Source organism: Drosophila ananassae, chromosome XL (assembly GCF_017639315.1).
Source record: "Drosophila ananassae strain 14024-0371.13 chromosome XL, ASM1763931v2, whole genome shotgun sequence".
Classification (NCBI taxonomy): domain Eukaryota; kingdom Metazoa; phylum Arthropoda; class Insecta; order Diptera; family Drosophilidae; genus Drosophila; species Drosophila ananassae.
This window is the reverse complement of record NC_057931.1, coordinates 10,617,791-10,636,713: the sequence shown is the minus strand read 5'-3', so window position 1 is coordinate 10,636,713 and position 18,923 is coordinate 10,617,791. Positions and strand designations below refer to the sequence as shown.

The window sequence follows — 18,923 nt, the reverse complement described above, 5'->3', positions numbered from 1 at the left end:
TTGGTGGGTGGGGTCAATGTTTGGGTTAACCGATACACAGAGCGAAATTAAGGAGTAATCTTTAATTATTTTCTACTAGAAAGTAAGTATAGAAAGTATATAGTTTAAATATAAACTATTTCCAACTAGAGTACTAACTAACTAGAGTCTAGAGTCTAACTTAGAGTACTCTAATCTTAACCTCCATCTTAACCCCACCCAGAGTGTGACCATAACTCTATACGAATTTCTTCAAGTGTGCCCCTGCTAGCCAGAAATCAGGATATTATTCGGACTCACTGCGCATGCCCCATGGCTGGATGCTGTCCTGTCAATGCCTCTCCAGATGACAACAGTTCACCAGTAGTGGAAGTAATCCCTCCTGGCTTTCAGTGTGTTTCTGGAGCAGATTGCGTTCGGCCGTGTATTGTTATCGCGATTCCTTGGACTTCGTTCGGATCCGACTTTTAAGTTCCTAGCTTGTTTATAAACTTTATAAACGGCAGGACATTACAAGTGCGCCATTACAAATCTTAAATAAAATATATCCTTTTGTGAAGTTCGAAACAGGAGACTTAAACTTAAGGTTTCTGTGCTTTTTTTTTCTTCGTCTATATATTTTTATTGTACATATATGTGATGTGATGGAAGGGGACTTGGTTTGGGGGATGTAGTAGCTTCTCTTGGTTTGGTTTGGTTTAAAATATTCATATTCATTTCTCAACTTGCCTTTTACCATTTGTTATCTTCCATTTTTTTTTGTTTGTTGTCCTGGGAGGAGGAGCTGGAGGTGACTACTGGTGGGTGGATGCCCTCTAGGGGCGTGTGTCCGCAAAACTGCGCCTCAACTGGAGTTGTTTTTGGATGGGTGGGATTGGTGGGATGGGTGGTCTGGTGGATGGGTGGCTATATAGTGGCAAGTCTGTTTATGAGTTGATTATGAGCTGCAAAACGATGTGCCAGTCTCTTTCTGGGGCTACCCCTCCGGCTAAATTCAAACCAATTCCCGAATTCAGTCCAAAAATTCTATCCAGTTGTGGGACACATATCCTTCGCAGGATATATGTGAGTGTGGTGTGTGTGTGTGTGTCTATCGGTGGGGGTGTGGGGTGTGCACATGTGTAGATAACTCAAAATGGACACACCTGATGATTTTGTGCGTGTGTGGTGTGGATGTAGATGTAGATGTGGATGCAGTGTGTGGGACTGGTAATGATAACACCCCATCACTGTTAATTAACGCCATCTCATTATCTGCAAGGTGAAATGTGGAAACGAGTGACCAAGGACATGGTTTGTGGGACACACATTACCCCCAGGTCCTTGGGAGTGGTAACCTGATTTTCTAATGCAATTAAAACTTTTGTCACAGGTCCCAGGTATTCAAGATACACAATTCCACAAAGCACTCGAGGGTATTATTTCAAAGCAATTGAAGTTATGGAAGTATTACTATAGTTTTGGTGACCCCGATCAGATAAAAGAGGCTTCTTAAAGAAGGATTTTAGGGTTTAAGATATAATGATTTGTTTGAGAATGTTCTAGAATCATCTTTTAATAAATAGACTTTAAATAAGTCTTCAAAACTTTGTTTTTAAGTATTGAAGTATAAGATGACCCCTCTTGGTGACCCCGATATCCTAAAATAGTCCTCAAAGAGTGCCAATAACCAATCCATTAGGCTTAAAGAGGTATGTGCTTCATGTTCTGAGGAATTCTTCCCTAGGGCTATAGCTTTTCCAGGCACTGTATGTGTACTCATGAATATGTACCTTCGCCTCCTGGCCCCCAAAAGCATGCAATGTATGCGGAGCTGGTTGAATGTTTATGTGGAAATGTGATAGGTCTCGTGGATATGGGTGTGCCCAGGAGGCATCTGCGTGTGTGTGTACATAGCAGGTGACAGGCCAGTTTTCCAGGTGCAGTGACAACTGCGCCGATAAACGGAGCCATTCAATACCCACCCACAAATCCACCTCTCCTGTCCTGTCCTGGCCCGAAGGCAAGCTTTCTCATTTCCTGCTCCTTTCACAGGATACACGGGACACGGGACACGGGACACTCGCATGCTGCAACGGGAATACGGTAAATGCCAAACGATATAGTTGCATGTCAGCGCCAGACAATGGAACCGCCCACAAAGGACCCATTTTTCCATAGAATTTCATAAATGTTGGCATGCCCGTGGCGGAGCAGGAACAGGACCAGAGTCTGGTTTGGGGCGCTATAGGAGCAACATGAGAGGAGCCTTGGGAGCTCGCTGACTCGGTCGGAGTACAAGTGAAGTTGAAAACGGATATCGGCTCGTTAAGTCTCGAATATAGTGAGGATCATGGGCAGTCTTCCGAATCTTCACGAGCTGGAGGAGGCGGAGCGCAAGCGGGAGAAGCGGCGGGAGTACGAGCTACTGCTGGAGCAGCGGGCCAGGGACACCAGTCGAGAGCGGGAGCGTCTCTCCGCCTTCGCCCAGCAACGAAAGGTGAGTGACATCCTTGTTCCTTGTATCCTTGTAACCTCTCGATTCCCCCAGCAATCCTCGTACAATGCCTATATCATGGCTGGTCTGGGCATCGGTGGTGGCTCCTTGAGTCTCACGGCAACCGGGAATGGTGAACTGCCCAGTGCCAATGGCACTGCATCCGGGAAGACCCAATCCCAGGGCACGGGCGGCGCCAATCCGGCCACCAACACAACCACGCTGAGCGGCTTCGCCATGCTGGGTCTGAGCAAGAAGTACCAGCACCACCATCCACATCAGCACCAGCACCAGCACCACCAGCACCGCCACTCGCTGACCACGAGGCATCGGGTGCTCCGGACAAGGAGCTCCGGTGGGACACAGAACGTCTGGGACGAACAGATGATGGAGGTGAGTGTGGTTTTCTATGAAGAGTCCCCTCTGGACTTGTCACCTTCCTCAATGAGATTAGTGTTTGAGGTCTTGGGAGGGGCAGTAGGAGGAATGCCAAAGGACTAAATGAAGCAACAGGACCTGTCAGAGAAGGAAACTGCATTATCTCCGTCCGATGCAGAACAAGCAATTACGGTGGAATCTGAACGTCTTTTGCAGAGACACCCACTCACCCAACCACCCAACCACCCAGCCACCCACCGCCTACAGGCAAGCACTACCACCACCTCCACCCACTCCCAACCTTGTCACTTGCAATTGAAGTCCAAGGCTTTGGGGGATTAACTGCTACCAAGACTTTAATCTCCGCCAGCTTAGTTGGAAAAATGATTGAAGAAAACTTTAACTTCAAGGACACTAGTTATATCCCCACTTTTTCATCCTTTTTTTTCCAGCACCTGACCACCTACTCACCCTCGCCCATATCGACGCGGTCGCATCGCATCAATCCGGTCTCCTCCTACCAGGTCCAGGCTGCCCTGGCCGCTTCGAGGCGTCGGGAATCGATCAACAGCTCCATCGGAGCCACCTCCATCCGGCGGCTGATCACGCTTAATAACCGCAACTGCCGTCACAAGGTGCCTGCCCACGTCCGTCAGAAGGCGTGGCGGCAGTTCACATGCCTCAGCCTGGCCCACGGCCTGATGAACTGCGTCCTGCTGCCGGTGATGGCCCTCCAGGGCTCCAACGCTGTCTGGCATCATCGGGAACAGTGGCTGCCACTGGGACCGGACGTGGGCTCCCTGCTGCTGAGTCTGCTGTTCCTGGTGGCCGCTGGGATGAGCCTGCCCAGCATTCGGCTGATCCGCAGGTACGGATATACGCTCCTGCTGGCGGCCAACTACTTGGCGGTGACCCTGTTCCTGGTCTCGCACCTATATGCCTCGATCTACACGCTACTGCCGGCCTATCTGTTCCTCGGGATGACCATCAGTGGAGCCGGTGGCTCCAAGGCGGCCCTGATCGTCCACTACGGTGGGAAGCTGAGCTGCTCCCAGCAACAGCAGCACTCCTGCGACGCCCAGCAGGCCCAGGACGTGCTTGTCCACGAGGAGCACAAGGTGTTCTGCAACCGGGATCAGAAGGTGAGACGGCTGGCGCGCTGGTTTCGTGCTTCGCAGGATCTGGGTATGATAGTGGGTGCTCTGCTGGCCTCCCTGCTCCTGGCCTGCACCCAGGGGGACTGGAGCACGGACTGCAATGCCTCTGGATCCTCGAACGATAGCTGGCCGCCGCAGCTGCGGGATTTCTACAATCGCAACGAACACGGGGAGAGGATCTGCGGCGCCGACATGTGCCCGTTGCGGGTGCAGTCCCTCCTGTCCGTTGGCTGGAGCAACAACAGTTCCCCTCCCGGCCGCAGCGGCTCCTCCATCTATTCGGGCTTCATCGAGAGTGGTCCTCGTGTGGCCGGAGAGTCGCTGCTGTGGCTCTACATTCTCTTCTCTCTGGCGGCGCTGACGTTGTCCCTGCTCATGGTGGTGGTGGGCAAGGTCCAGGCCACCGGACTCCTTCGACCCACTGAACGAACTGGCGGCGGCAGCCTGAGGGATGTTTCCATTACGGATACCCTGCTCTTCGCCGGTCCTCTGGCCTACTTCGTGGGCACGGAACAGGCCTACATGCTCGGCGACTTCCTGAGGGCCTTCGTGTCCTGTTCCCTGGGAATCGGAATGATTGCCGGCGCCCTGATCGGCATGGGTCTGATGCAGTTGATCGTCTCCTGCACCCTCAGCATGCTGCTCCGCCACGTCAAGCGGATAGTTGTGATTTGTAAGTATGTTTATCCGTAGTGTCCTACTTTCGTATCCGCCAGATGGTCCTCCAGAGCTTGTTAATCAAAACGATATCCTTTTCAGTGGCCGGCTTCTTTTTCCACTCCTGCCTGCTCCTGGCCCTATCCAGCTGGAAGCCATCGAGCGACGACAGTGCCCTCTTCTACGTGATCGCCGCCTCCTGGGGTGCCTGCAACGGGATGTGGGAGACGTTGCTCCTGTCGCTGGTGACCCTCAACCATGCCGGAAACGTGGCCGAGGTCTCTGCCCCCCTACAGGGACTGCGATTTCTGGGCCTTGGACTCACCTTCGCCGGTCATGGCTTCCTCTGTGAATCGGTGAAGATCATAGCCCTGGTGGTGCTCCTAGTGATCAGTGTTCCGCCGTATGCCACGCTGGAGATCCGACTGGAGGCGCAGCGCAAGGCGACGCTCATCAGCTTATGACGCAGCATCTTCAGCTAGTCCCGACGCCTGCGACGGGGCACCGTTGCCCGGACCCACACCATGTGATTCCGGAGGGGGAAACGGAGCACGGAGCAGAAGCGTCGGCAGATACATTGGCAGTTAGAGTGGCAAGAGTCCCAAGAAGAGGATGAAAATGAAATGAAACCAGTCAGTATTCGAGATACAGATCGAGAGACAAAAGTCAGAAAGAAGCTAGTGAAGCTACACTTCAGTATTTCCACACCATCGGAGGTGGGGGGCTGAGGGTTGCCAGGGTTGCCAGGGTTACGAAGGTTCTAAGGGGTATACCTATGTATCTATGTATCTTATGTGTCCGCTGTCCGCTGTCCTCTGTCCGCCAAAAATGATTGTAATTTAATTATAATCCATCCTGTTTTTGAAGTTCTATCAAAGTTGTGTGTCCTTCGTAACCCCCAGTCCCCTGCCCCCGATAGAGAGGCCTAGGATTTTAGTTAGTTCCCTAAGATATAGATCCGTAAGATTGATTTATGAATATCTATTACTTATAAAGTGGGGAGTACTTCGGTTCCCCCCATCCGATATGTGCATTCCAATTGTAGCATTTGCCAGTGCCAGTAATGTTGTTCCATGTCTGTAAACCTACTTATATATACTATATATATATATATATATCTATCAAATAGAGAACAAAAAGGTCTATAAAAAGATATAGATAGATAGAGAGAGAGAGAGAGAGAGAGAGAGAGAGCTTTATGGGGATTACTCTCTACAATAAACAAGTAGCACTATAGAGCGTTATATTATACATATATTCATATATCCGAGATCTGGATCGGGATCGGGATCGAGACGATATCAATTGATGTATCTGCGTACTATATACCACATATGACTTTTGTGCCATCGCCAGTGGATTTCCTAACTCAAAAAAACCAAAAACTATCTTCTATCGTAGGTGTATTTCAAATCGAAAACTCAAAAAAACCAAAAACCAAAATCCAGTCCAGAATCGATGTTTTTATTCGTATAGATTATTGATGTTATTTGTCCCTTATTTGTACCTCTTTTTGCCAGATATTCTACACCAGAGATTCCAAATCACAGATACATATTACAGATCACATAAATATTCATGAAATATTATGATAACAAGGTGAAATCCTATAAGCTATAGGATCTAAGAACAATGTTAACATTTTGACAATTTTGAGATTAACCATTTTGCAAAAAAAAAAAAGATACCGACAGTTGATAGCTTCGCAGCCGATTTTCATAGATCGAACATATATATATATAGAGTATATACAAATAAATATATATATTAATATATATATATATTTTTTTTTTATCATCAATCTGCATGCATATTGAATACTGGATATTAAAAATGAATTAAATCGCAAAACAAAAAAATCACAAAACACAAAATACAAAAACGAGTTTCCACAATCGAGTTCTACATGTTTGGATGTATATTGTATATTATATTGTATGCATTATATGTGTCCAGCTCCAGATTCAAATTTAATAAAGATTCCATCAAAATAATGATACTATTTTTTGCTCTTTATAGGATATAGGATATAGTATACAGATCTGTCGTAGTCCCTTCTTCAAAAGCGTATCCCATCTTCGACTTGATATTGGTGATGACCATTTCTTTTTTTTTTTTTTTCTAAATCATCACTTCTAATATAGCAATTAAAAACCACTCTGGCACTGAGCCGGCTTAATTGCAAGAGCTTTTCATAAAAAAAAAAAAACAAAAAAATAAGTATAGTAAAGTAAAATAAAGCTTTTATTCTCTCGCCGATCGGAGCGTGAACATAGTGCCTATTGGGTGTATATTTTTACGATCCCCCCATTGTGTATGTGTCTGAGTCTCTTTATCAATTGCTGGGAGGCACTTAGCTAGTTAACCGGCTAGTTAGTGACTGCTGCCAGTTAGTTCAGCTGATCAGTTTTCCGAGCGGCCTCCATGGAGACAGACACGGAAGATTTCGGTGAAGCCCGTAGGGGTGACGCAGTCGCCATACCCACCGGACAGCTGGAAGAGCTAATCACCTGGTTCGAGTCCAATCCCAATCTTCCAGAGAAAATCGGTAAGGAGATACTATAAATAGTATGGGGTTTCGCTTCGATTGATAATCAGTCGAGTGCTAGACTGGGAAATGGGAACTGGGAATTAATGGTCGCGCAATAAACCTGATATGTGATCCGAAGGCCGAGGCACTTCCTCATCCACTTTATGGTCTAACCATTAACCCGAGAGCACCCTTCTAAATTATATACATATTTCCCCTTAGAGCCCATTGTAATGCTTCGTTTTATGAAGTGCCTGGAATATAATGCCGAAAAAATCAAAGCCCTGGTGGAACTGAACTATAGTCTCCGGAATAAGAATCCACATATCTTCATAGAACGGAGTATAGACGACGATATGACAGCCAAGTGTCTAAGGGCATCGTAAGTATCAGATATACTATATATTATAAGAAATATTATAATCTGTCCTCAACAGAGATCTCCTTGTCCTGCCCGGACTAACTCCCGAGGGCAATAAACTGGTTTTCTTTCGCATGGTGGACATGGAACCCAATGCGGTGCGGGTTTATATATATTATATTATATTACATATATATATTTATATATATATCCTATACTTTTAGCGCAATTCCGTCGAGGAGACCAAGATCTTCTACATGATGAGCGATGCCCGATTCACGTTGCCGGACGTTGAGAAGCCAAAGGATCAGGACCAGGACCAACTGAACGAATCGGATATAGCCGATGGAGAGATCCAGATCGTGGACATCGAAGGCTATACATTGCGGCACTTGGCCTACGTATCGATTTTTGTTCTGAGGATCCACATGAAGTTCCTGCAGGAGGCCTATCCCAGTCGCTTGAAGACAATGCACGTCATCAACTGTCCCTCGTACTTGGACCGATTGATTTCCATGATGTCGCCCTTTATAAGAGAAGAAGTTCGCAAACTAGTAAGTATTATTGTTTATTTTTTAAGGTATTAGTTAGTAAATAGTATATTTTTCAGATCAAATACCATACCGATGGCCTGGAGAGTCTTTATGAGGAGGTTCCCAGGGATATGCTGCCGAACGAGTATGGCGGGAAGGCGGGAACCATTGCCGAACTCAAGGAGAGAAACATTCAGATGATGAGGGATCAGCGGTGAGTTCTGGACTATAACTATTATTAAGTAGACTATATAGATTATATATCTTCTAGGGCCTATCTGAGGGATGATCGCTACTGGAATGTAGCTTCTCAGGGAAAGAGTCGCTGGAGTTGGTTCTGAAAATTATTCCCAAAAGTGTGATCGCTTTGAGGCTTTCGGTTCGAATTTGTTTTCCAAAAAAAGTTATGAAGAGTATGTAAGGGAATCTTTTAGATAATATTTATTGTGATTGGAAAAAAAGTAGTTTTCAGTCTCTGATTTTTTTTTTTATGAATATGATGAATGTTTTATTTTTTAAATTGTAATAAAAATCAATTTCTTATTATTTTAATGAGCTGCTACGCTAGACCTGGGGGGGTGGAAGTAGATATAGATTTTGGATATATTCGGATTCGGCGCACGACCAGGCTATTAGACAGATCCAGAAGCTGGGCCCTCACATATTTAGGCACTATTAAGCTCTTCCCAAACGATAGCCAAAAAGCAATTATGAATTACGTGTTTTTAATCGCAGACGGCAGTTAACATTAAATATTCAAAGCCCCCTTCGGAAATATGAAAAATTAGTCCCACAATCCCAATCGATGAGCCGTCAGTCGTTCGCCAGGCTTCGACCCCAACGGTTCACATCCAAACAGATAATCCAAAGGACTCTACGAATTCATTAACTTTTCAAAACAGAATTTGAATTTTTGAAAGTTCTCACCGCAAGTCGATAGACTTGCCGATAACTCTAACACATCCAACAATCGATATCCATCCAACAATCGATATCCAATCGCATCCATGAGCGGAGCGGGCGGGAAGGAGACATCGACGGCGACCGGAGAGCAGACGGCGAACGGAGGCGGCACAGCGGCGGACACCCGGCTAAAGAGCAATCTGGGGGAGCTGCTCACCTGGTTCCAGGCCAACGACAAGCTTCCCCAGGAAATAGGTGAGCCAAATCAAATGGCCATTCCATCACATCCGTTTCCACCCACCCACACGTAACCCACTCTGTTCGCCCATCCACCCACCACCCACCACCCACCGACCACTGTTGCTAATGAGGTCGTTAGTAGGCCGCCGGTGCTGTTCGGGCCATTTGGTATTGGCCCCCTGCGTTACGTCATTGTCGTTTTAGTTTGTAAACAAACAGTTGCCAATTTCTACACAGAACCGAATTTCCGAGCCATATCTTGTCATTTGCATAAACCATTATTGTATTATTATTGAAATTCATGTGAAATTAGCGACGGAAATATAAAGATAGATATGCAGATTCACGGGGAATTTATCTACGAGTCAGATAAGGTATTCCGGATGAAGATCTGATCAGGAGTGTCCAAGATATAGAGCTCGGAAGGTGGATAGATTTTACCATCCACTCCATTTTTTACATTTTTGTAGGGGGTCCATCAGAAAATTTTGGAAAAATGGGATCGAAAATTTTATTTTGAGGTTTTGATGCAGAATTGCGGAAAATTAATCAAGAAATCGATAAAGGTACTCCGCTCAAGGATCGGATGAATATCGGCCGAGATATAGCCTCCACAAGGTCCATATTTTGACATTCCTTGACTTGCCCCATTCTCGAGGGGGTCCATCAGAAAATTTTGGAAAAAAGGGGTGGAAAATTTTATTTTGAGATTTTGATGCAGAACTGTGGAGAATAAATCCAGATATCGATTAAGGTACTCCGCTTAAGGATCGGATGGATATCGGCCGAGATATAGCCTCCACAAGGTCCATATTTTGACATTCCTTGACTTCCCCCATTTTCGAAGAGCGTCCATCAGAAAATTTTGGAAAAATGGGATCGAAAATTTTATTTTGAGGTTTTGATGCAGAATTGCGGAGAATTAATCCAGAAATCGTTTAAGGTACTCCGCTCAAGAATCGGATGGATATTGGCCGAGATATAGCCTCCACAAGGTCCATATTTTGACATTCCTTGACTTGCCCCATTCTCGAAGGGGGTCCATCAGAAAAATTCAAAAAGATTTGATCGAAATTTTGATTTCTAGATTTTAATGCAGATTGAAAGAGAATGAATCAACGAGTCTGCAAAAGTATTCCGTTCAAGAATCGGAAACGTAGCGGCCCAGATATAGCCTCTGCAAGGGGTCATAATCATCCGATGATCAAGAGTATAAATAAGACGTTTCTATTTTTAATTCGCTCCTCATTTTTACAGAGCCCCTCTTGCTGAGGCGATTCTACCAGTGCATGTACGGCGATGTGGAGGAGACCAAGAAGCTCATCGAGGTCAACTACGCTCTGCGTAACAAACATCCCCATCTGTTTATCCAAAGGGATCCCCAGGACGATGATAGCCGGCGGACCTTTGAATATGCGTAAGTATTTCCGGAAAATATTTAAGAAATCTTCTAATATTCTTCTTTCAGGGACATTCTTCCGTTGCCGGGGCTGACCCCAGAGAAGTACAAGGTGTCCCTGTACTGCTTCAGGGACTTTGATCCTTACAAGATGCACCACACAGAAGATACGCGTGCCTTTTTCATGGTCACCGACTGTCGTTTTGTGACCCCGGATGACCCAAATGACCCAGATGTCCTATCCGAGGGTGAGGTGCAGATCTTCGACATGAAAGGCACCACCATGCGGCACATCTCCCGGCTTACCATCAGCACCTTGAGGGCCTACATCAAGTTCCTGCAACTAGCCTTCCCAGTGCGTCTCCGGGCCATCCACATGGTCAATTGTCCGACCTATCTGGACCGGATCGTGAGCGTGGTGAAGCCTTTCATTAGCGACGAGGTCTTTAAACTGGTGAGTATAAAGTTTCTATATTCTAACACCTATTAATATCTCGTATATCCTTTTCAGATCCGTTTCCACACCGTTAGCATGGATTCCCTTTATGAATTCGTTCCCCGCCAGATGCTACCGGAGGAGTACGGCGGAGGGGCAGGTTCCCTGGCCGATCTTCGGACCCAAACCCAGAAGACCTTGTTGGATCACCGGTGGGTATTGGCCCTTTAAACGGTGGCCTAATTAGTAACGCCTCATTGTGTCGTTGCAGTGATTATCTGATGAATCCCAAACACTGGCTGGTGGAGAAGACCGAGAAGCGTAACGGCGGCTCGTGGAGATTTTTCAAATAATTCAGATAATAATTGCTTGGCATTTTTGGGGACTAAATAGTTGATTGGTGTTGTTTAAACCATTTTTTTTTTGTATATTTATAGATTTTTTATAATATCCCAATGTGTATTTAAATTGTTCCTAAGGCATTTTTTCTCATTAACAAAATGTATATTGTAACTATTTATTGGGAATAAAAATAAATAAATTTAGAAGTCAATTAAATAACAATATGAAATTTGATAGTAAAATGGTATTTTTTTTCTTTATATTTAAAGTATTTCATAAACATTTTAGTGGCCTCTCAGCCAGTTATAAGTTTTTTTCATGTAGAATTTTTAAATTTTCGTTAATTCCCTACATGATCAAAACTATCGATGACAGCGGGCCAGTGTTCTAAGCTTGGTGGTCCTATCGATAACATTTTACCCACCGATAAGTAATGTTCCATCCCTATCAGAATAGAATCGTAACCAATTTTTTTTTTTTCGTCGAATATCTTGTCATTATTTCGTTTGTAAAGTGTTATTTAAATCGTAACTGTATAGTTCAGAGCGTTGACAGTAGTCGTTAGCATATCTCTAGCACGCCGTAGGTGGTGTCAATGCATAATGGTGCCCAAGAACCAATTTCAACAGAACCGGAACATGCAGCCTCAGCAGCAACAGATGCAGATGCAATATCCGAACCAGCACCTGCAGTATCCGCAGCCGCACCAGCACCAGCAACAGTATCCGCAACAGCAGCAACCCTTTCAGCAGAATCGTCCAAACAATAATAGTAATAATAATGGCAACGGCCACAACAATAATATCAACAATGCTCGTGCCGCGGCAGCGCCGTACAGAAAGCCCTTCCGGCAGGGGAACAACAACGGCCACAATGGGATGGGCGGTAACGGCGGACCGGGTCCGAATATCGCCAGCGATGATATCTACTCCTCCTGCCAAATGCCCAGCGATTCGCTCTACATCGACTTTAATAGTCCGTCGTCTGGAGGCGGTGGCGGAGGAACTGCAGGAGCCGGAGGAGGCAACCAGGGGAATTGCGATGATCAGGGCAAAAAGAAGCTAATCAAGGGCAGCAATAAGCAGCAGCAGGGTAACAATAATAACAACAAGCAGCAAGGATACAACAACCAAATGAACGGACATAATGTAGGCGAGTGGCAGCGCTACCCGAATCCCATCCAGAATCGCGGCGGCTTCAATAACTTCGCCCGCGGACCACGTCCCATGATGCCGCCAATGGGTCCGATGGGACCCGGCGGACCCATGGGTCCCGGCGGGCCAGGACCACGTGGCGCCGGGCCAATGCCACCGTTTCCGCCCATGCCGCCATTCCAGCCGGGTATGCGAATGCGCGGTCCCATGGGCGGGCCCCGTATGGGCGGACCACCGATGCCGCCGCCTCCGTTTATGGCCCGCAATGGTCCCGGTCCGGGACCCATGATGGGCGGCCCTCCAATGCACATGATGGGCATGAGAATGCCGCCACGTGGTCCGCCGCCGGGCGGTCCGTTCATGGGACCGGGCATGAACATGAACGGAGGACGCATCAAGAAGCCAAATCCCAACCTGATCAAGCAGGGCATCAAGGGCAAGAGCACCATCAAGACGCTAAAGCATCTGATTAACCAGTATCCAATCGACAAGCCCTGGGTGACGGAGGACATACGGGCGGAGCACGCCAAGAAGCTGGACATCGAGAACCGTCTGAAGGGCCACAAGAACGACGAGTTGTTCGCCCAGTTCCGGGTGCAGCGGGACAAGTTTGTGACCAAGTACGAGGCGGCCCGGGAGGAGTATCTGAAGCAGGAGGCGGCCAGCGTGAAGGCGGCCAAGGTGAGCATAGCAGACACCCCCGAATCCTCATCCACCACCTCCTAGTGCTGTCCATGAAACATACTTCCGCTAGAATTGATCCTCTCAGTCCTATTCTTTAGTATCGGGCTGTGAGTGTAGGATGTTGGGGGGAGATCTGTCTTGGCCCGATCCTGGCCAGAGTTGAAATCCGCAAAAGAGACAATCCACACAGTGCCTGATCTGTTCTACTATTATACTTCATTGTAAATAGTCATCTTTTAGTATTTTTTCTTCAAAATCCACTTAACTATTACGGCCTGCTCCTGTTTTTAATAGTTCTCTTAATTAACAGCTTGCTTAAGTTTAGATTTAATGTTTAAATAATTAAAGTTTAAAAAAAGAAAACCAGAACAGGCCCCAGAGATCAAAATATTAAAAAAAAAAAAAATAGTAATTGTTTTTTGTAAATTCTGTTTGGAAAATCTCGTATTTCTTTTGCAGGATGCCAGGTCAGACAAAGACAAGGTCAAAGACACTGAAAAAAATGCAAATTCAATTGCGAATTCGAATCCAAATCAGGCCACCGCACCTCAGGCGGCCGGATGCGCCAAAGATGCAACAATTTCAAGTCCCTAGGCAGTCCTGGATACCAGGATACCACACTCGAAAGATGATATCAGACCCCCCTATCAGACCCAGAGAGAGAGAAAGATAATATCTATATACATAAATAAACAAAAAAAAAGAAAGAAAGAAAGAAAGAATGAGAAGCAAAAACAGCAAGATCATCAAAGAATCGAAGAAGGATCAGATGGCTGACTTGTCACACTATCTGTTCCGGCGACTGATAACTGATAACAGATAACAGTTAATTGATAACAGAGCTTACACCCACACGGCCACAGATTCAGATTCTAATTTAAAAAAAAAAATAAATGATTTCCACTTGCCTTTGAATGATCCTTGCTGATATATATCGTTTATGATAATGCCTAGTGATAATGAGGAAACTAAAAACTAAAAATTAAAAAATCAGGATCTGATCGTCCTTTCTAATGACTCTTGTTATTTTTGTGACGTAAGAGTGTAACGTAACGTAAGAGTATTGACTTCTAACTGTAACTGTAAACTTGTAAACGTAATTCGTAACTGTAACTATATAACTGTTTCTGTATCCATTTCTTTAAGATCCAAAAAAAAATAGTTTGGAAAAAAAGTGAATTTTTTTGAAAAATTTTCCAAAAATAAGCTGACTCAGCAGCAGCAATATATCATTGTGTACTTTATTATGAAAAAAAAGCTATTAAAAAAAATAATATATATACCAAGGTATATAAATATTAAATATTATTTAAAAAAAAAAATGAAAAACAAGAATAATAATTTAAAATGTTGCCTTTGATTACAAAACTTGATTGTATTTTTAAATTAATTCTTAAAAACTACAAGTTAAGATCGCTCTGTGAAGGTGTTTCTCGATGGTGTGCCTGCCTCTTCTTCTTATCTTTCCACGCCCCCACCGCCCACTCCACCCCGATTAGATCCTTCGAGTCACCTGACAAGTCACCTAACTAAAGATTAGCCAAAAAAACGAAAAGAAAAACGAATGAAATTAGTTAATAGATTAAGATTTAAGCTAAAGACTAATCACATTGCCTATGAACCGGAGTACAAGTCCTCAAAACTAGCACAAATACCCAAAAAAAAAAATAAAGGATAAAAAGGATAAATTAGAGAGAGTCCTTTTAAGGTATAGCCAAATGTTGGGAGTCCCCTGTCGGGTGCTGTCAGGGCTCCGCCACCCCCTCCACCTAGATCCATTGCATTTGATCCCACCCCCATGATATACATAGCCCCCATAACCCACCTCCCACATCCCCACATCCCATCCATTAAATAATTTCCGAGGAATAAAGAGAGAGATTACAAAATAAATTGAGAAGAACTTTTAACTGGTGCCGGGTTCCCAGGCTATTAGCCAAAAGTTGGGCCAACTTGGACGGGTAATGGGGCAATCATAGTTACTACGCCAGGACTATAAAAAGGAGCGGACTACGCCCTAATCCCTAGAGAGAAGCATCATGGAGGAACTGCAACTGGACACCCACAGGGCTGTGCGCTACCACTGGCGGGTATGGGAGCTCACTGGACTAATGCAGCCTGATGGCATCTCCCGGCTGTGGTATCTCGCCTACTCCCTGGCCCTCAACGCCTCCGTCACGATCCTGTTCCCCCTGAGCCTCATGGCCCGGCTCCTCTTCACCCACAACATGCAGAACCTGTGCGAGAACCTGACCATCACCATCACGGACATCGTGGCGAACTTGAAGTTCCTGAATGTGTTTCTGGTGCGGCGGCAGCTTCACAAGATTCGTTCCCTGCTGAAGCACCTGGACGAGCGGGCGCGCCAAGTCAATCATCCGGAGGAACTGGCGGCCCTGAACGAGGCCGTGACGACCGCCCAGAAGGGATTTCAGTACTTTGCACGGATCTTCACCTTCGGCACCATTCTCAGCTGCGTCCGGGTGGCCATCTCCTCGAAGCGGCAGCTCCTCTACCCGGCCTGGTTCGGCGTCGACTGGGAGAACTCCTGGCGGGCGTATGTCATCTGTTATGGCTACCAGCTCTTCGGTCTGATCGTCCAGGCGGTCCAGAACTGTGCCAGCGACTCCTATCCGCCGGCCTATCTCTGCCTCCTCACGGGCCACATGCGGGCCTTGGAGTTGCGGGTGCGTCGGATCGGTTATGGGACGAGGAGGTTGCACTCCGCGCACGGGGAGCTGCTCGACTGTATCCGGGATCTAATGCTGGTCCATCGGCTGAAGGGCATCATCCAGCGCATCCTCTCGGTGGCCTGCATGGCGCAGTTCGCCTGCTCCGCCGCCGTCCAGTGCACCGTGGCGATGCACTTCCTCTACGTGGTGGACGATAACGACCTGTCCGCCATGATCCTGTCGATAGTGTTCTTTGTGGCCGTCACCCTGGAGGTCTTCATAATCTGCTACTTCGGGGAGCGGATGCGCACCCAGAGCGAGGCTCTCTGCGATGGCTTCTATGCCTGCAACTGGGTGGACCAGCGGCCTATCTTCAAGCGGAATCTCATCTTCACCCTGGCCAGGACCCAGAAGCCATCCCTGATCTACGCCGGCGGCTACATACCCCTGTCCCTGGAGACCTTTGAGCAGGTAAGTGGGTAGCTTCGTTTCTAATCCCGAATATAAAGGATCATCCCCCCTGGCAGCTCATGCGGTTCACTTACTCCGCCTTCACGCTCCTCCTGCGGGCCAAATAATTATCCTGGCAAATAAAAACACCATTCGCTACATCGGTAGTCATTATTTTTATTACGAAATTATATATCCTGGCGGGTCCTTAAAACACATTTAAATAAAAGAGGAATCTTCTCAGCTATCCGCCGTAGCAGGAGCCGGTGCGGGGGCCTCGTCTTCGGTGACGTCCTTTTGCTTCTTCCACATCTTGGCGGCGGCCAGCAGCTTGAGATTGGGTCGGGCCATTTCGTCCTCGGGGAATATGTAGTCGAAGACCTCCTCCCAGCCCTCCTCGACGCCGTCGTCCGAGATGATCTTCTGGCGCTTCTTGATGCGACGCGGCATCTTGTCCAGGACCTTCTGCAGCGCCTGGTTATCGCCGCCATCGCGTTCAAAGTCCCGCCACGCCTCCAGCAACAGGACCCGTGACTCCTTGTCGCCCAGCTGGCGCAGCATTTCATTTGCCCGCTCGTAGATGCGCCTGGCCAGCCGGACATTCATGTCCGCATCCGGGCCACTGCCGTCGCCATGGCTCAGTCCCATCTCGAACTTGGCAAACGAGATCCACACCTTCACGTGCTGGGTGCGCTCCAGCAGGCGTTCGTACAGCTGCCGGGCCAGCTCCGTCTCGCCCAGGGCCACCTCGAAGTCGATGAACGCCTTCCACAGCAGCTCCGGCATGTCGAGGCGCGGCTGCTGCACCGCCAGCTCGAAAATAGCCCGCGCCCGCTCCGTGTCGCCCAGCAGGTTCTCCAGCTCGGCGAACTTCATCCAGGTGACACAGTTCTCCGGCCCGAACTCCAGGAACTTCTCGTACAGCAGCCGGCAGCGTTCGAACTCACGCAACTGGATCTCCAGGTCGATGTAGCCGCGGAAGAGCTTGTCCCGCGGACACATGCCGATGGCCAGGCCCATAGCCTTCCGGGCGCGCTGCAGCTCCTTGCACCGGATCTCGAACTGGGCGTAGAGCAGCCACACCTTGCTAAAGGTGAACTGCTTGTGCGGTATCAGCTCCAGGCAGGTCTTGTAGATCTGACGCGTCCGCTCCGGGTCCTCCGCCTCCAGTTCCTCGTACAGGGCGTAGTTGATCCACAGGTAGATGTAGCGGCGCCAGAAGTTCTTCTCGTTGGCTGGCGGGACATTGGAAATGGCCCGCTCATACGTCTCCCGGATCTGGTCCACGTCGCCCTCGGCTTCGATGAGGCGCAGATAGTCGAACCAGGCGTCGTAGTTGGTGGGATTGGCGGCCACCTCCTGTTCGTACTGGTACTTCCTCTTGGACACAATCACATCCTCGATTCCAGCACGATCGCCGTACTTCTTCTCGTGTATGGTGTAGGCCTTGAACAAATCCTGCGTCCGCTCCTTGGGCAGGTGATCCAGGGCGTACTTGTAGATGATGCGTGCCCGGTCGTGCTCCTTTTGGCCCTCCTCGAAGCGGGCAAAGGCGATGAACAGCCGCTCCTCGATGTACTCATCCCCGAAGAACTCTATGGCCCGCTCGTAGACACGCCGGGAGCCGTGTATGAAGCCGTGGGACTCCTCGAAGCGGGCGAACTTGATCCAGTTCTTGACATCCGGATGCACGTAGACGAATCGCTCGTAGACCTCGCGGGCCCGATCGATCTCCTTGTAGCGCAGCTCGAAGTTGACGTACGTCTGCCACGCTTGCTCCTCCGGCTGCCACTCCATCCAGCGTTCGAACACCTGCCGTGCTCCGGCCACATTCTCCAGCATCTCCTCCATGTAGGTGTACTTGTACCAGAACTGATTCACCCTCGGCATAATGGTCACAGCCCGATCCCACAGATTCCGGGCATGGTTCACCTGCTTGTTCTTCATTTCCATCTCGGCGTACTTCAGCCAGAGCGTTACATTCCGGTGCTCGTTGTCCAGAGCACGCTCCCAAATGGAACGCGCCCGCTGGATCTCCTGCTGTTGCTCCTCCCATTGGGCATACTTGATCCAGTGGCTGACCACCATGCGATTCTTGCGGAGATTGTCCTCGAAGGTCTTGCGCTTTCGCTGCTGGTAGTCTGCTAGCTCGGCGGGATCGGAGATCTTTTGCTTGGGCGGCGGCGGCAGGATCTCCAAGTCGCGCTCCTTGGCTTCACGGAGCAGCTGTTCCGCCGTAATCTGCACTTCGGCAGGCGCCTTGTTCTTCACCTGGAATTCATTGTGAAATTAATGGTTACTCGTTTGGAATGCACCCGGATCCGAATCAAGCTTACCTTGGCCACCTTGGGCATCTTCTGTGGCCGGTCCATTGCTGAGGAGTGTCTGTTTAGGCTTAAATTAATAAATTATCTGTCTATTTTGCAAGGTAAATAATGCGAGCAGGGATGGCCAATAAAAACATAAGCATCTGTTATCGGCCGGTGGAACGCGGCTCCCGGTTTAGTATATTTAGTTCACATTTGGTATTTTTTGATATTTTTGCTTATCGATATTTTAGAACACGTCACCT

General features: G+C 47.7%; 6 protein-coding genes across 6 annotated transcripts; 5 read left to right on the top strand and 1 right to left on the bottom strand.

The window, feature by feature from the left end:
• Nucleotides 1–37: 37 nt before the first annotated feature.
• On the top strand, nt 38–6,655 carry LOC6504636 (UNC93-like protein). The gene is made up of 5 exons (XM_001966457.4): nt 38–565; nt 2,014–2,458; nt 2,510–2,848; nt 3,286–4,663; nt 4,750–6,655. The coding sequence occupies exons 2-5, from the start codon at nt 2,312–2,314 to the stop codon at nt 5,109–5,111; spliced, it is 2,226 nt and encodes a 741-aa protein (XP_001966493.1). The 5' UTR covers nt 38–565; nt 2,014–2,311; the 3' UTR covers nt 5,112–6,655.
• Nucleotides 6,656–7,037: 382 nt separating this feature from the next.
• Nucleotides 7,038–8,623, top strand: LOC6504637 (alpha-tocopherol transfer protein-like). Its single transcript, XM_001966456.4, has 6 exons — nt 7,038–7,195; nt 7,400–7,559; nt 7,615–7,696; nt 7,763–8,092; nt 8,149–8,285; nt 8,343–8,623. The coding sequence occupies exons 1-6, from the start codon at nt 7,072–7,074 to the stop codon at nt 8,410–8,412; spliced, it is 903 nt and encodes a 300-aa protein (XP_001966492.1). The 5' UTR covers nt 7,038–7,071; the 3' UTR covers nt 8,413–8,623.
• Nucleotides 8,624–8,747: 124 nt separating this feature from the next.
• LOC6504638 (alpha-tocopherol transfer protein-like) lies at nt 8,748–11,624 on the top strand. Its single transcript, XM_001966455.4, has 5 exons — nt 8,748–9,229; nt 10,472–10,631; nt 10,683–11,067; nt 11,125–11,261; nt 11,321–11,624. The coding sequence occupies exons 1-5, from the start codon at nt 9,079–9,081 to the stop codon at nt 11,400–11,402; spliced, it is 915 nt and encodes a 304-aa protein (XP_001966491.1). The 5' UTR covers nt 8,748–9,078; the 3' UTR covers nt 11,403–11,624.
• Nucleotides 11,625–11,805: 181 nt separating this feature from the next.
• On the top strand, nt 11,806–15,122 carry LOC6504639 (DNA-binding protein K10). Its single transcript, XM_001966454.4, has 2 exons — nt 11,806–13,226; nt 13,689–15,122. The coding sequence occupies exons 1-2, from the start codon at nt 11,994–11,996 to the stop codon at nt 13,821–13,823; spliced, it is 1,368 nt and encodes a 455-aa protein (XP_001966490.1). The 5' UTR covers nt 11,806–11,993; the 3' UTR covers nt 13,824–15,122.
• A 117-nt stretch (nt 15,123–15,239) lies between these two features.
• Nucleotides 15,240–16,512, top strand: LOC6504640 (odorant receptor 2a). The gene is made up of 2 exons (XM_001966453.4): nt 15,240–16,372; nt 16,429–16,512. The coding sequence occupies exons 1-2, from the start codon at nt 15,269–15,271 to the stop codon at nt 16,477–16,479; spliced, it is 1,155 nt and encodes a 384-aa protein (XP_001966489.1). The 5' UTR covers nt 15,240–15,268; the 3' UTR covers nt 16,480–16,512.
• LOC6504870 (protein crooked neck) lies at nt 16,509–18,845 on the bottom strand. The gene is made up of 2 exons (XM_001966452.4): nt 18,688–18,845; nt 16,509–18,622 (listed from the first exon to the last, which is right to left on the bottom strand). Exons 1-2 carry the CDS (start codon nt 18,721–18,723, stop codon nt 16,592–16,594), a joined length of 2,067 nt encoding a protein of 688 aa, XP_001966488.1. The 5' UTR covers nt 18,724–18,845; the 3' UTR covers nt 16,509–16,591.
• Between the last annotated feature and the right edge of the window lie 78 nt (nt 18,846–18,923).